This window comes from Molothrus ater, chromosome 1, assembly GCF_012460135.2.
Source record: "Molothrus ater isolate BHLD 08-10-18 breed brown headed cowbird chromosome 1, BPBGC_Mater_1.1, whole genome shotgun sequence".
Classification (NCBI taxonomy): Eukaryota; Metazoa; Chordata; class Aves; order Passeriformes; family Icteridae; genus Molothrus; species Molothrus ater.
The window spans coordinates 5,839,222-5,856,374 of record NC_050478.2 but is presented as its reverse complement, the minus strand read 5'-3'; the positions used below and the strand labels follow the sequence as shown (position 1 = coordinate 5,856,374).

Sequence of the window (17,153 nt, the reverse complement as noted above, 5' to 3'; positions counted from 1 at the left end):
GTCAGGCTGGGTTCTGACTCTGTCAGTGTTGTTCTAGTTTACTGCATTGTTTATTTTATCCTTTCATTTTCTTCCCTATTAAAGAACTGTTATTTCCTGCTCCCATATTTTTTGCCTGAGAGCTCCTTAATTTAAAATTTATAGCAATTTGGAGGGGTGGGGAGGGTTTACATTCTCCATTTCAGGGGAGGCTCCTGCCTTCCTTAGCAGACTCCTGTCTTTCCAAATCGAGACAAGCTGGAAACCTGTTCTCCCTGGGAAATGTGTTTGGTGAAGTCCAGACCAGACTATACAAGGAGGGCGAACTGTCAACTGAGAAAAAAAAAACGTATGACTGAGAGAGCAAAGTGGGCTCTGGAGCAAACAATACCCATCCAGTGTGCAAAATCCAGGTACTGACCAGCCCTTGGGTCCTCTGTGCAGATCTAGTTCCATCCCAAAACATCCCAAAAATGACAATAGAGCTGCTGCTGTCCCAGAGTGGTCTAGGAAAATCCCACTGAGAAGTGGAGCTGCGAAGCCTGAGAGGCAACGAAAAACACAGTCCTGCAGGCAATATTCCCTGCCAGGTCAGGAAGAGGTGAGCCCCAGGAGACACAGCAGCAACTTTCTGCAGTTTCAGGATTCCTGTTGCCAGGGGTGATCCTGAGGCAGGAGAATGGGCCATTCCTCCTCGGGATGGCACAAAGTGGCTGTGGGGGGACTCTGGGAGCCCAGCAAGACCAGCCAGGGCTCAGGGGTGTGCGTGCCTGGAGCCCAGGCTGGGCTGGGCAGCGCTGGGTCCCAGCAGCAGGCAGGCAGCACTTTGTGTGTGACCCAATTAGCCACTGCCTTGGAACAAATCCATAATGGCATCTTCTGGAGACAAGCAGGCCAGTGCTGCTGGCTCGGCAGTGAAGGCACAAAGGTGTGATCTCTGTGGAAAATTGGTGTCCAGGCGGGTTCTGTCACTGCAGAGGGGCTCAGTGTGAGATGTGGCCACGAGCAACAGAGCCACTAGCCACTGCAGTGTGGCGTTGTTGTGGCATTCACATTTTCTGAAAAATCCCTTCACCCAGGATTTTTCTCTCTCAGGATGACCCTAAGATGTGTCAGAGTTTCTTTTCCCAGCCCGGCAACCAGATCAGGAGTCAGGATTCTTCTGTTCTGGTTCTCAAGGTTGTTTATTTGCTGTTATCTATAACATTTTTCCCTGGCCTGCCGAGGTCTGTCCAGCAGGTCAGACAGATGCACACTGCCCAACTCAGAAGTGGTGTTATCTTTTTACACTAAAAACTACATGTACATTATTTACAATAATTTCCCTATACCTATCACCTATGTTAGACAGTGTGTTCATACCCTAAACCAATCCAAAAGTGCCACCAACACCCAGAAGATGGAGGCTAGGAAGAAGGAGAAAGAAGGACAAGGCATGCCCAAATTCCTCCATCTTGGGACCCCAAGCCCCCATTCTAAAAACTCAAAATTCTACTTTTCTATCTTGTAACAAACTATCATTCTACTTAAACTTTTGTGGCTTGTAAATCCTCATATAAGGTTGGTAATTTTTTCCATGGGTCAAAATCAAAGGCACAGGGGTCTTGGGCTCTGTGCCAAGGTCTCTGAGCCCCCTGGCAGGGGCTGGAGCCATCCAGGACAGCCAGAGGGATGTCCTAGGTTCCAACATTTCTCCTGGGAAGCTGAAAAACCTCCGAAAAAAAAAAGGGAAAACAATTCTTATCTCATTTGATTCTCCTGTGCTTTGCTCATGTGGAATGTGTTTGGAGAGTATTTACCCACAGGTGATTGTTTCATTGGATTCTGCTGTGAGTTGTTTTCACTCTTTGGCCAATCAGGGCCAAGCTGTGTCAGGACTCTGGAAGGAGTCAGGAGTTTTCATTATTATCTTTTTAGCCTTCTGTAAGTATCCTTTCTGTATTCTTTAATATAATATAGTATCATAAATTGATAAATTCACCTTCTGAGAACACGGAGCCAGATTCATTGTTCCTTCCTTCGTCTGGGGACCCAGCAAATACAAAAGGTTTTCTCCTCAGTGGCATGCTGGGTGGCCATTAACAAGAGATTTGAGTAAGGCAACATGTGTAGTAACTCAATTTAAGGAAGGGCAGAAAGATGTAACAACCCTGATGGACTGACTCAAATGAGAAGGAAAGAGTAGAGCCCTTTCTTTAAGTGGCACTACTAAAATTTCCTGGCTGTAGGAACTCATGGATGAACAGAAGGTTCCAGAGAGTGAGCCCAAAAACCTGAACCTCACTGAGACTGTGGTAATAGGTACAAGATAGAGTTAACTGTATGTGCAGGATGTTGTATTTTGGGGGCTGATTTAGGACACCCAGCATTACTCATCTGGAACCTCCTTTAGGTCCATTTGTCACAGGATTCCTCTGAACCAAAAAGTGATGTCACTGTGAAAAAAGCACACACTGTTCTGGGCTACAACTCTGGGCCACTTGAAAGGGAAGAAAAACTAAAGCAGAAGTTTTTGAAGATAAAAGCTTTTCACTTAGATAGCTAATGTAAATGGTACAAACCCCTCTGATGTCTGAAACCTTCAATGTAGCTAAATTGCACGTAAGTTGTTGTAGAATCCATTGCATTAGTTGGACTGGACTGTATCCACTTAATTATCTCATCACCTTGCTGTCCCCATAATCTATTTCTTTCTTCTTCAGGGCACTGAAAGGTGGTGCCACATATGAAAAATGGTCATAAAGTAATTACAAGGCACTCTGTGGAGGCTCAAGATGGTAACTTCCACATTTTAATCATCTAGGAAGACAAAATGAGAACCCAAAAGAACCTCGAGAAGATGCAGCCTGTACATTACTCTGGTCCTGCTGAGCTCTTGGGAGCTGCTTTCCTGCTGGGAAAGCCCATATTTTATATGTCAAAGACAGGGAAAAATTGAAAGAGAGTTATTCTTTTTTTCTCATTATGAGGCTAAAAATCATTAAATCCTTAAGGAATCTTGTGGACTGAGAGGGAGAGACTTCCCCAGCACTATAAACAGGTCAAGGAGAAGGGGTTAGATAAAGAAACAAACTAAAATGCTGCAGTGACCAGCAGCAGCACACATATCACACAGCAGTGACAAATTAATTTAGCTCAAGGCAGCTCTTTCTCAGCCTCACTCCCCATTTCTTGTGCCTGTGCTGACTTTCATTGTTCTGTTTTCCTTTTGGATCCTTTCACTGTGGGATGTGTGGGCTACAGGTACAGGTACCCTGGCTCTGTGATCTGGCAGAGCATCTCACTTGCATCTCAGTAATCAAAGGAGATTTGGGAGCCATCAGGTGGGCTCACTCCTTCAAAACTCTCTCAATGACAGTGCCACAAATTGGCAGCTTTCAGGAGCATGGCTGCTGCCAGTGCAAGCTTTGATAATAGAAATGGCAGCTGAAATTTAAACTTAGACGTTTCCATTACTCAGAGGAAAATGTGCAGTCACAGAAAGTTTTCTCATCATCTGAAATTTCAAGCTGCTGTGTGCAATGCTCTGGGGCCCATTTCTCATAGCCACAACGGCTTATTTTGGAGTAGTTTTGTGACTTTCTGGGAAGAACCTGGGAAGTACCCTTTCTGGTACAGGAGCTGTAAGCTGAGATGATCCTCACCCTAAAACACCCAAAGTTAGGGGGCATCACCAGTCTCAAAGTTATTGAGATCAATGACTTTGTGGTTCTGCCCAAAACCAGCATCCCTTTAGCCTCTCTCCTTTAGACTGGACAAGTCTTTTAGATTGGATAAGTCTTTTAGACTGGACAATACAGACTGATGGAAGCACAGGATATCTGGGCTGGCATCTTCAACTGACAGAGAATGTGTAAAGGGTGTGTAAGAGTTGTGTAGGTTTACTAGCTGTGCACTGCAAAGGCATTCATCCACGTTATCCCTTTTTATGCATCTCCTGTCACCTCCTCTTCCATGCTCTTGCACCAAAATCCACTTGCAGAAGGAGAAAAACACGTTCTGGCAGTGCTGCCAAAGGGCTGCTCAATTCCAGGTCAGCCAACAACTTTAAAGGGAAGCAGGGTACTTTGTCTGCTCCTCAGAAGTAAATGTACATACACATTCCCTTTGTACATACTAAAATATTGAAATATGTAAAAATATGGATTGTAATTAGGGGAAAGTTGGAATAGATTTGAATGTTTAGCATACCCTTGGTATTTCTTGTTTGGTTTCTACGTGATGCCCTCTGCACAAAATGATACTTCACCCTAATTGTGCCCTCTCAGTGCAATCATGTAAATTTTGCTCTTGTTCATGTTGTTCTTCCTTTGGGAGCTCTAATCTGGTTATTCTGGACATCCTGGAGAGGAGGAGGTAAGGACACCCATGGAGCTGGGGCCTGCAGGATTAAAGTTTCTGGCTGTGAGTGAGGAAATTTATTCCCCCCAGTCCCACAGGGATGTCCTTGGTTAAAGGGCCAGCCCACTGCAATGTCCCACAACTCAGTATCCAGGGAACTGGGATTTCATATCAGCCTTCAAATACAATAATTTCTCCTGCAGTAACCCACATGTTGATTGAGAGAATTTTCCTCTGAGTCCAGAGATCATACATCTTTAGAATGGGCATCAGTAAAAATGACAGATCTTTCAATTTGTTGGCATCTGCTTTCTCATGGCTCTGCTCCTTTTGGAGATATTTACAGCTGTGCAAATTTATTAGGGTTTTGCAGAAAAGCAAATGCAAAGCTCATCACACAATTATAATTTCTGCTGTTAAGCTTCTTCCTATTTTTGTTTATTTATTATGCCAATGTATTTTGAGTTTTTGAGTTGGAACAGCCTTGTACACACACATTTTCCCCTCTAGGAATTTGTTAAAATTGCTTTCTGGGTAGATGAACTCTCTGCTTATTTGGACCTTTTCTGCAGTAGACCCCTCAGACCTGCAGATAAAAACTGCAAACCATTGATCAGGGCTCTGCACAGGGGAACAGCAGTGACCTGCAGCAGCTGTTTGTCCAAGCCTGGAAAGCACTAATGACAAAGCTAATTAATTCATTTCTCAACTCCATGCCTTCTGTTTAATGCACATGCCAGCAGTGAACCACATTATTTCACTGCAATCTAAATATCTTGTGGTAATGTGACAATGTTCCTCTAATGTTTGTTGAGAATTTCATTCAAAGATACAGTGGGAAAGCAGAATCTTGATTTGCTTCTCCTACTGGGTTTTGTTTCCCCCTATTTTGTTTCACTCTGAATCCCCAATATTTCTATTACATGTGATGAGGTTTCAATATCATTGAAACTATTAGGAGTTTTCTTAATATTTCCAAATCAACCTTTTATTCATAATATTATTTCAGTGAAATGCCTCTTTTTCTACATCAGCTCTTTCTCTCCTGACTCTAATAGATCTTACTAAAGCTCTAATTCCACATTTATGGTATACAGTAATGATAACCTGTTTCTTCCACTAATTTACACACATAGTGCAGCTAAAGAGAAATCTGCATTTCTACACTTTTAAAGCACATTAAGACATAAAAATCCTAAACCCCCTACGCCCTATGCTGGGATTTATCTTGCAATTGTGAATGTTACTATTTATCTTGAGAGAGGAACGATACAGTGGTGCAACACACACCCCTGAGCATGCACAGGCACACACTTCCAGAGTTCAAAATTTCAACAGGCTCTTGCTTTCAGTGTGAAGGAAAAAAAATCTGAGAGTGTTGGAGATTGTTACCATCTGTCAGACATAGCAGAAAGGTGTGGGCATCTTTAAAGAACAAAAAGAAAAAAAATTACCAAACCCAGAATTCCATAATTAAACATGTTTATACACCATTATCCACATATACACTAGGAAATATTTACAGCTCACCTGATACTAAGGAACAGCCCTGGTTTAAGCTAGGATAAGGTTGCTTTTCTTCCCAGTAGCTGGTACAGGGCCATGCTTTGGATTGAGAATGAGAATAAATGTTCAGTACATAAAACTGGGGGGAAAGCTGGCCAGGGGCCACTGCTTGGGAACTGCCTGGGCATTGATCAGCAAGTGGTGAGCAAATGCCTGGAGCATCACTTGTTTTGCATATTCTAGTTCCACTCTTAGTATTATTAAATCTTTCTTTTCTTTCCTATTAAACTCTCTTTATCTCAATTAATGAAGTTTACTTCTTTTTTTTTCCCAATTCTCTTCTTCATCTACTGCATTCCTATTTCACTTTTCAAATGTTCTCTGCTTGTTCGTTCAAGCAGGGGAATAGAGAAGGACTTCAAAGAGGAAAAACTAGATATTATTCATACTACCACACTGATCCACAGATCATTTCAATAAAATAGTCCCTAAACAGACACAAAAAACCCACCCTAAAAGTGTTCACCAAAAATTGCAGACTTGTCTTTTTGTTACCTAGGTTTCTATTTGGACAGTGGAGCTTGTGATTAAGTTTTCTGACCTCTTGCTGTTCCACTCCCCAGTGAGATGATCACTGTGAAGGACTTTTTGGTGATGCACTGACACTGAAGAGATTTCCACAACACAGCAGCAGAAATTAACCTTAAGCAGCTGATTTGTGCCCAGCTCCTGACACAGAATCCTTCCCTGGAGCTTTTTTTCTGACAGTCCTTCCTTCTCTAACAACTATTTTGTTTTCGAACTTTCTTCCCCTCAGCCATGAGATGGAGGATCCCTCCTGACAGCTGGATCTGAAGCAGGAGCTTTGATCCAGTGCCTGCTGAACTCCACTGGTTTCAGCCAGTGTCAGAAGGTGCTGGATCAAGGCTGGAGGTTCTGGAAAACATTAGCTAGATATGGTGTGTGGAGCTGAGAGATAAAGAAAAGGGAGAGGGGGAGAAGGAGACAAAGAAAAGCATTCCCCTGAAGATGTTTCTTCATTTCATACAACACTTCAAACTGCACAGGATTTTTCAGACTTTACTACTGAGTGCTCTGGAGAAAAAAAAAAGAAATCTGCCATGTCACACCGAAGAGCAGGCGAGTAACTTTCTCTTGTCAGAAAACAAATGATAACACGTCTTCTCTCTTTCTCTGGGGCCTTGTCATATAATCCTCTGTCTTACTGTATTTTAAAGAGAACTACCTGACCCTCAATTCTTGTTGCACAAATTAAACCAAGACAGTGCCCATTTTGAGAAAAATCCTCCACTAACCTAAGATTTGTTCTGCAGCATTCCCATGATTCAGCTGAAAGGCAAAAGAACCAGTCTGCTGTGTGAGAAAGGATTTAATTGCTCTGGTTAGAAGAATTAATCTAGACAAGCGCAAAGAATACAAAGAAAGGAAATTTCTCTTGTTGGAAACTGAATTTTGCTCTTGGATATGCATCTGTAACTTCTTCTGAAGTTAGCAGCATATCAAAGGCAGGATTAGGCCATAGGACATTTGCATCTCTAGCCATGGATCCAGACCAAGGGTGGGAACAAAGGGCATTAAATAGGCCAAAATTAACAAACATTTTAACTGCCTACCTGCTCCATTTCCGTAAAGGTGCTCTGCTCCTCATCCTCCTCCTCGATATCCGACTCACCCACAGCAATAGGAACACAAATAGACAGGTCAGGATTGGTCATAAAATCATCATCTGTAATTGCTGGGTGTTTCTCTCCATTTTTGTTGACCCCATCCTCAGCACGGCTCTCCTTGTGGTTCTCCATGTCTTTGCCGAGCTCGGTGGTGGCGTGGCTGTTCACGCAGTTGTTGAGGGCTCCTGGGTTCTGGGCAGCGAGTTTCATCATGGCCTTCTTCTCAGCTGTGGTCTTGGGGTGCCTGAGGACGTGGCAGCAGAAGTTCCAGGCGGCTTTTTTGGCGTACTGCAGGCCCCTGTTGATGCGGGCGAACGCGAGCTGCAGGTTGTTCATCTCGCCGTCCTCGTCCGGGGCCGAGAGGTTGTCGGCGCTGAAGGAGCTCAGCAGCAAGGCAAGGAACAGGTTGAGCACCTGGAAGGAGTGAAGTTGAAAGGAAATTGGTGAGTTTTAAATGTGGGGGGGCGTGCGTGTGCGTGTGTGTGTGTGTGTGTGTGTGTAAGAGGTTTTACAGTTGTCGGAACCCAGGAAATTCCTCTGGCTGCCCTGGAGGATGTGAGACCCTGTAAGGGGGCTCAGAGACCTTGGCACAGAGCCCAAGACCCTGTGCCTTTGATTTAGCTCTTGGAAAAAACAATTACCAAGCCTTTATATGAAGAATTAAAAGCCATGAAAGTTTAAGTAGAACGATAGTGAATTTATTGGAGTGAAAAATAGATTTTTTGGGGTTTTTAGAATGGGGCTTCAGAGGGCAAGATGGAGGAATCTGGGCATGTCCAGCCTTTCTCCTTCTTCTTCTTCTTGGCCTCCATCTTCTGCTGTGATGTTGGCACTTTTAGAGTGGTTTAGAGTCGAAGCTCACTGTCTAACACAGATGATAGTATTGGAAAGTTATTTTAAATAATGTACACATAGTTTTTCGTATAAAAAGATAACACCACCCCGGGGGCAGGCAGAGTGTCTCTGATTATCTTGCTGAGTGGACCTTGGCAGGCCAGGAGAAAGAATTTATAGGCAAGAAACAATAAACAACCTTGAGAACCTTGAGACTGAGAAATGAAGAGCTCTGACTCCTTCTTCAACCACCAGGCTGGGAAAAGAGACTTTCTAATGCATCTTGAGGTCACTCTGAGCAGCTAGAGAGCCCAAGATACAGTGACTTCTGTGAGCCAGAGAGAAGTTGGATAAGAGGATCCATGTTCAGCCCTGAAAGAATTTTCTGCCAAGGTCATCGACATAGATACCAAGAAAGAAAGGAGGATAAATAAGAGAAACCTGCAACTGCCTATTCCTATAAGCACTTTGTCTCTCGTGACCAAGTGTAAACTTGTGAGTTTTGTAAGAATGCATAAAAAGCGTGCATGCTGTAATAAAAACAGGTTTGAAGCCTTCTGAAAATGGAGTGTGTTGCTTTGTATTGTGACCATCCCAACTAAGACATTTTTGGTCCTGGAAACAGAAGGATCTGAGTTTCATCTCATCTGTGGCCTGTAGCCCCATCATGGAAATCCCTCTAATTACTGAGGGTTTCTAATTTCTAAGGTGGTTTCAGCAGGAAAAGGAGTCTGCAGGCATTTTCAAACACATTGACCTCAGGTGCAAAAATTTAGCATGGACAATAACACACACTGACATTGCCTTCCTCCCTCTCCACCCCCAACACCCCAAAACATGGAAAATAAAATGTAAAGCTCTGAAATAGAATACAAAAAAACCTCCCCAAAAAGCTCTGGGAAGACCTCACTGTGGCCTTTCAGTGCTTAAACAGGGTCTATAGGAAAAATAGGGACAAATCTTGTAGGATTGTTGTAATAGGACAAGGGGAAATGGCTTTAAACTAAAAGAGGGGAGTCTCAGACTAGATTTAGGGAAGAAATATTTGTAGATGAGGATGGCGAGGTACAGGTTCCATCACTGGAAGCATTCAAAGTTAGGTTGGATGGGGCTCTGAACAACCTGATCTAGTTAAAAATGTCCCTGCTCACTGCACTCGGTGCCCTTTAAAGGTCCCTTCCAACCCAAATTCTTCTATGATTCTATGACAATGATGTACATAGGCAAGGCACTTCAACCACACTGTACATTTGGAAACATTTCTAAACATTTGTATGCATTTTCACAGACAGTTTTGTTTTAAATATCCTCTGGGCCATGAAGGAAATCTATTGTGACTGTGAATAAACACCTCTGAGGTCATATAGCTTCAAAAACTTCTCCCTCCAGGCTAAAACAAGCCATCACAACCAGATTACTGTGGCCAAATCTGAGCAAGACTCACTCCCAAAGCAGGCTTGGTCCTGAAAATGCTGTTACTAGTCAGGAAAAAAAAAAAAAACTATTTAAAGATTTTCACAGGTCTATGAAAAGATCCAAACTGAAGTTGAGATTGTGTGTTACCTTCCTCTTGTTCTTGCCATTTCAGAACTGTCTACTTTTGCTGGCAGTGTGTGGCAAGATTAGACACAACTAGGCATTTAAGTGATATATTTGATGGTTTAAACCTCTTTTTATACCCCTGCCCCGAATAAATACCATTATATCCAATAAACAAAGTCAGCTTCTTCTCAAAGGCCATCCCCAGTAATGTATCTCACAGGCTGGTCACCAGCTGCTGTATATTGAACATTACATCTCTTATGGTCTGAGAAGAAATAAATTACAGCTTTTGTGCTGGATTTATCAGGGCAAAAAGTTCACACTGCAGGTGGATGCTTGGGATGACAGGAACAGGGCAAAGGTGACCCAAACCAATATCTGCTAAAATATATTTACCCCAAAACAAACCAATCCCAAATTGCCTGGTATCAACTCAGCTGCTGCCTGTACCAAGTGGGTGGGTGGCAGCTCTGGGTGCTGGCAAGGAGAGGTCAGTGCTGCAGCACTCCTGCCATTTACAGCAATAAAATGGACTTTGTGCAGGTATTTTCTCTGTGATCTCTTAATACTACCAGATATACCTGTAAGCCTCCTAACTTCTCTCTTTCTGATAGTACTTTAAGTTGAAAACACCTGCTAGACCAACATAAACAGCATAAAAAGTACTTCTATTTAACTGGGTCTTACCAAAGAGCCACAATCTTTTTGCTATCGTCCCCTTACCCTGTTCCCTCTTATTTCAAATATTCAGAATATATGGGGTAGAATTCTGAAAACCTGGTCCTAATCACTCTGATGGCACAGTGTTTGAAGTGCCCTGTCAGTGCTGTTTTGTAAAGTACCCTTTGCAATCACTGTGACTGAAAACAAAAGCAGTTGGTGGCACAGCAGATGCCCCTGTCCATTATGAACCAGTGAATAAACCATTGCTGCCCCAGCAGTGCCCTGCTCCCAGGTAAAGTGAGATTAAAGCTAATTGTTTCTTAGCTGGTCCACCACACTGAGAGCTTGTGTGGGTCTCCTCATCACTGTGGTGGCCTGGTGGTAATCAATTTTTCCTTTCACACCCCACTCGCAAGCGATGCTGTGTGAAACCAGAGCAGTGGATGTGCAGCCAAGCAGGTGGGAGCCCACCAGGGAAGGAGGCACTGATAGATCCCCTTTAGCCACTTTCAACCCAGTTTGACAGCAGGATGGGGGCTCAGAGATAACCACACTTCTACAAGTGTCCTGAAAATAACCATGTGTGTATGTGAGAGGGAGCAGCTGGAGGAAGGGAGGGGATAAAGGGAGCCAGAATAAAAATCTTCTGGACTCTGTAGGTACAATTCAATTACCTTAACAGAGGTGTCTGCTGATGCTGGAGGGTATCTGAGATATCTCACAGGAGGTCTGTGACCTCTCAAAGCTCCAGCTGCCATCCAACCAGGGCATCCCATGTGTTGCAGGGGGAGACAGATTGGCCAAATTTAGGGGACTGAATTGCTCATCAAGGATGGCAGCTGCCTCCAGCCTCAAACATCAAGCCCTGAGAGTCTAATGGTGCACCTAAGCCTCATTTCAATCAGAAATTCATCTTGTGGACAACAGAGACTGACCAAGCACAGGTGACCACGCCAGGGCTACGTGCATCTGCCAATATGCCTAGTGCCATCTGACCCTTCCATGCCCAAGTCACCCTCAGGCAATTGCCCAGAAGGACAAAAAATACCAAAAAGCTCTTCTGGGAGATCTGTGTCCAGCTGGAGGCCAGGATGGATACCCTGCAGTATCCCCAGAGGTCCTCAGGCCAAACTGAGTCAAGCCCCAGACCTCTGCAGAGTGGTGGTAGCCCAGATATCTCCAAACATGAATATTTCCTTGTGTGCACAGGAATTTCCTTATCTGAAGCTGAATTTCATCCTGTACTTCATTACCTCTGCTCTTCACTAAAGGTTTGATTCACTTTTCTGTATTCATTTCAGACATCAAGCTACATGTATACATTAGATATGTTTGTCTAGATACACCTGCAGGTTCATGTAGCATCCTCAGTATTGTTATTTACCATGGATTATTAAAGCAATCTTATTTTCTTCCCAGAAATGCAGCTGACATTTTGCACAAAGAACCATTTGCACTTCATGCTTTGAGCCAAAAATAAATCTCAAATATCATTCCCTGCTTCCTTCATGAGCAGGTAACCTCAGAGTTGCATTGCTGGGCATTCAAACAGAATGAACTGCTGAATAAGCACTTTATGTTTACTTATTCCCACATTTCACTGTACACTGCATTTTCCAGAAAATAAAAATTTGCCTAACCCATGACACACCACATTTCCTGTAAAAGGTTACTAATAATACCCAGTCCTCCTGGCTGCTAACACAGTGCTTTCAGTTTAAGTAAAAGCTAACTAAAGATTACCTCAGTTTGCAAAAGCAATGGCAGATTTCTATGTCCATATGGATCCCCTTGGAAAGAAATCTGCTTTCCAGTGACACTGAGCAGCCAGACTGTGAAAGCAGGTCACTTTTCTGGTCTTTGGGGTTGGGAATCAAATGACAGATGCACTCAAAGAACCCCAAATTCTTTTAGTATAATTATATTAAGCTTTTAGCCTAATGACAATCCAGCATGCTTTCGTTGACCTTCTCACTTCCAATGCCTTTTCCAAAGCTCGTGACTCTGGTTGTGCCAGTATGAGGCACAAATGATCAGATTAATTCAGCCCCGTGGCAGGTGCCTCCCTGAGGTGCTTAAGCTGCGGTTTTCCCAGGATGTCTGCAGACAATGGAGACAGTCTGGCATCCCAGGGGATGTTGAGGAGCTGAGCAGTGCCCACCAAAGACTAAGCAAGCTTGGATTTTGTATCTCAGAGATGGATTAAAGGTAGATGCAGGTCAAATAAGCCACACAGAATCAGAGTATCTCAAGCTGGAAGGACCCATAGAATCATCAAGTCCAGCTCCCTGCAGGCCTATCTAAAACTAAATCACATGAGCAACAACACTGTCCATTGTCACACCCGGCAGCCCATCCTGGGGACAATCACACTCCAGGACAGTGGTGAGCAGCCTTTAAACCAGCCTTTACAGCTTTCCCCAGGGCAGAGGGGAGCTCACGGTGTTCCAGCCCCAACCCAAGCAGCAGCACAGGGTAACAAACCAGGCACTGTGCAAGGTGCTGCACCAATTCTGTGCTGGCAAAAAGTGAAAAGCACTGGGGGCCTGGAGCTCTGAGGCTGATTCCAAGCTCCCCGTCCATGGGGGGGAAACAGGCTGCTGGAAGCACCTGTCCTCCCCAAAAAGCTCTAGGCAGGGAGATACATATGATGCTGTGGTAGGCTGCAGTCTGAGTACCTCAGCTCCATCATCTCCTTTCGTGTCAACACAGGGCAAAATCAGACAATTTCTATTCAGGTGACACCTTCTCATCAAATCCTGTTTGAAGATATATCTGCAAGCTCTGCTGCTGAAGTTAGAACACTTTTGGAACGAAATCATGAGACTGCTTCTTCCTTTCCCTTCCACCTTTTTGTTTGCCTTGATTTGGCAAAAGTGGAGCAATATAAATCTTTATGTATTTAACCTTCCATCTGTCGTTCAGTCAGACAGTGTGCAGCCTCCTGAGCTCCTGCGAATTAACTCAGCACTGCATCCACTGCCCTGGACCCTCACTGGTGTCACACAGGAGGAGGGAAGGGATTTTACACCTTTCTTTCCTAGGGAAGAGAAATCTCCTAGGAGCCAGCCAAGCAGGTTTTGCTATAACAACAGAAAAATACCCCTATCAGTGAAATCTACCCTGCAAAAAGGAAGTCATTAATCCAAATTGTAACTCTGTGGCAGCTCATTGTCACTTCTGGCACTCAGCTGCATAGGAAAGGCCAGACAGTGCATGTGAAGTACCTGCCAGGATCACCATTGAATACTTTTTTCAGCTACTCATTTAATACTTTTTTGTTGTGGACAAAACAGGGCCCATCTACCTGCAGTGCCTGGTAGATACAGAATAGCAAGAAGCTCTTCAGGCACTCTCTGACCAGTGAAAATATCTGATTTCCTTCCTGTTCATGGATGGCAGTGGACATCTGCACTGTTCTTTGACTAGCACAGATGGGAGAGATGCAGTTTGTTCTTTGGAGACCTTCTAGCAAGCCTAACAAAATAGGTGCCAATTATTATATTTTGTTTACTGCAGCAGAATCCACTAAGCTGCAAAGAAAAACTGCTCAGAAAGGGGATTTCATTGCACTAAGTGTTAGATCTAAGTCAGAGATCTGCAGTAATAGGTCAGTAATGTAGTCAGTCTCTCTGGAGGATTATTTCCTTCCTTGGAAGTGTATTTTCCAATCTTTTGTACATTTTCATCCCAGGGCAAAGTCTACTAAGAGAGACTATTCCTGCAAAAAGCAATTTACATGATCACCTATTTTCTATATTCCCTTCCTATTCTTTCAGTTATTTGTGCTTGGATAAGAAGCTTATATCCTCCCAGCCCAGTTTCCCTTTATCCTGCAGTCAATCTCATAATCCCATTCTTCTGATATCTTAGTTTCTTGCTGTCAAAATGATCATAACACAAGATTGGCAAGAGGTCCCTGTAGCCTGAGGCAAGTGAGGGAGAGCACAGGTTGGACACCATCAATCTCCTTCATTTTTCTTGCCCAGGACCAGCTAGGAAAGCACATGGAAATGGGGATATGAATTTCCTGCCTTGCAGCCACACAACTTCCCATGTGGAAAGTGTTTGAACCCACAGGCAGCTGCAGGTGGGAGGGTTGTGGGGCACTGTAGTACCACTGTAATACCAATTCTTCCAACAGGAATTTTTTCTCATCAGCTCTGTATTAGCCTCTTAGGTGAAATAACTGGTTTATCTGTTTAAATAGAAGAAAATGAATTTTAATAACTACTCAGCAAATACAGTCTATTTCCTAAGTAAAATTTCTGAACTACTTCATGATGGCAATGAGAGTGGATGTTCTCCTTAGGAAAGAAAAAATGCAAGTAATATGGTAAGAATAATTATTTCATATGCAAAAAGTGGCTGTAATTTCAGAGATTTTATGTGAATGATTTCTATTTACCCAGAAAAAGTGGAGAACAATGCTTGATTTTACCACTGGCCTATGAAGAACAAGCAGGGAGGCTGATGCAGCTTCAGCTCTATCTTCAGGAATGGGTTGAGTTGAGGGTGTTCCCCCTACCCGGAATGTTTTTGTGGTATTTACAATAAAGCTGGGAGTTTTACTGACAGTTCTTCTCTTCAGGGACTGAACTTTATGTTTCCCTGCAGTTTTGGTGTGTCTGGTGCAGCTGTTTGAGCAGTGCAGGGCAGAGAAGTGATGCTGGATGGGAGCTGTGCTCACCTGTGTTTGATGGGGTGGGGAATGATCACCCAGTTTCTCACTTCAGGGTTTAAAGGGGTGTCTGTGATTAATGGGGCAGATTCCTCAGTCCTGTTCTCTTCCCTTTGCACAGGAGGGACCAACCTCTGCCTCTCCTCATCCCCAGGTCCTGCAGCACCCCACAAGCTGGAAGAGCGAGGTGCCCGTGTCCTTGTCACTTGAAACACAATCCTGGAAACATCAATCTGAGGCAACCTGTGACACTTCTTACCACAACCTGGTGGTTGCCTCATGTTTCCAAGACTTTTTCATTTGTTATTCACCTACGTGCATGAAACTGTGCAGACAAATTGTACCACTCCAAATCTGGTCAAGAACTGTTGAATTTGGATTTCTTTTGTAGCTGATGACTTTCAGTGTTATTTTTTTTTTCCTAAGTATGTTCCTTAGAAGTATTAGATGATGAGTCTTTGGAAACCAAATGTTTTCTTGAAATTTCTGAAATTCCAAGTCTCCAAATGTTATATATGAGGAGGAAGAGAGGGTGAGTGGATTCAGATAAATTCTTCCCACTATTGGAGTCATGGCATAAAAACAAACATGTTCCTGCAGGTTTTTAATCAGATATCAAAACAACATTAATTCATCAGAATAGCAAGGGCTCCATCAGAGCTGCTGTGGACTTCTCAAAGCACTGTCTAGACAGACAAAACGTGCTGTGAGACAAGTCCAGTTGAAAACTTCTCCCAGCAAAACCAGCTGTGTTCGTGATGTTAAAGGCTCAAGGTACCCCAAAACCACCAGGGAAACTATGGAAAGTTTATTGTTTGCAAACCAAGAGACAATTACCCTTCTGCTAAGTCAACGAAAAGTGTTTGGCTGTCCTGCTGAGGAGGATGTCAGGACAATCAGAGAGCAAGACAGACTGCACAGTCTGGGGAGCCTTTGCTGTTGCTGCTCCCTGCAAGGAGTGATGATCAATGAGAAACACCTGCATTACCCTGGAATATTTTCACTGGCTGCATGCAAACAACAGCTGCTCTACCAATTATACAATGAAAAAACCCTCTAATTCTGGATGCTTAAGATCTGCAGTTTCTACCTGAAGACCAAATCCAACCCTAGGAGGCTCACATGGAGGACACTGCCCAGTCCAGGCGGAGTGGGATCCCTGGAATCATCCTTTTACAGTTTAGATCCTACACCTCCACAGATCCTCATCCTCTTACAATTCAGATCCTACACCACCACAGAGAGGGGGACACTCAGTTGTGACCAAGGACTGTGCTAAGTTTTGCCCTCAGTCATCTCAGGGCCATCGTGTCCCTTGGGCAGTCAGGTCTGGAGATCAAGAGAAAGAGGAAATTCTCATTCACACATGGCAGAAAACAGCTGGGGAAAGGTAAGAGCCACAGAGAACCAAAAGGATAAAAAAATCCCACATGGAAACATAGTAAAATTGAAAGAAAACCAGTGACAATGGGCACAGTAATGGCTCCCTGTGGCCAATATATTACAACAAAGAAAAATCACTATGAGGGTAGGCCCAGAGACTCAAAAATTAAATCAGAGAGTCAAGAAATCATTAATATTACCTTCCCCCCCCCCTTTTTTTTTTAATTTCAGGGAGAGCATGGTTTCCTTTAAAAATCTTACTTTCTAATCAATTTCCCAGGTTTAATATTTTAATTTGGGCTCCCTCACAAAATCACACTTTCCTATTAAAAAGTAGGAAATGTGAAAAGGATATTGAAATGTGAAAAGGATACCTCTACAGTGAATTTGGGAGGTGTAAGGAGGTTCTGATTTTGTGCATTTTCCAAGTGCAGATTCCTGGAAGGGCAGAACAAAGTGACAGAGCTGCCTGCCAGCCAGGAGGCCTTCTTTCAGAAGAGCTCCAAAATCTCAAAAAAGCTCCAAAAAAGATTTCT

General features: G+C 43.5%; 1 protein-coding gene across 1 annotated transcript in view; it reads right to left on the bottom strand.

The window, feature by feature from the left end:
• Positions 1-17,153, bottom strand: part of LOC118701655 (sodium channel protein type 5 subunit alpha-like) — a 217,710-nt gene that overhangs the window by 68,751 nt on the left and 131,806 nt on the right. The window contains exon 17 of the mRNA XM_054515743.1: positions 7,461-7,928. Within this exon, the coding sequence (XP_054371718.1) occupies positions 7,461-7,928 (468 nt within the window). The remainder of the gene's footprint in view (positions 1-7,460; positions 7,929-17,153) is intronic.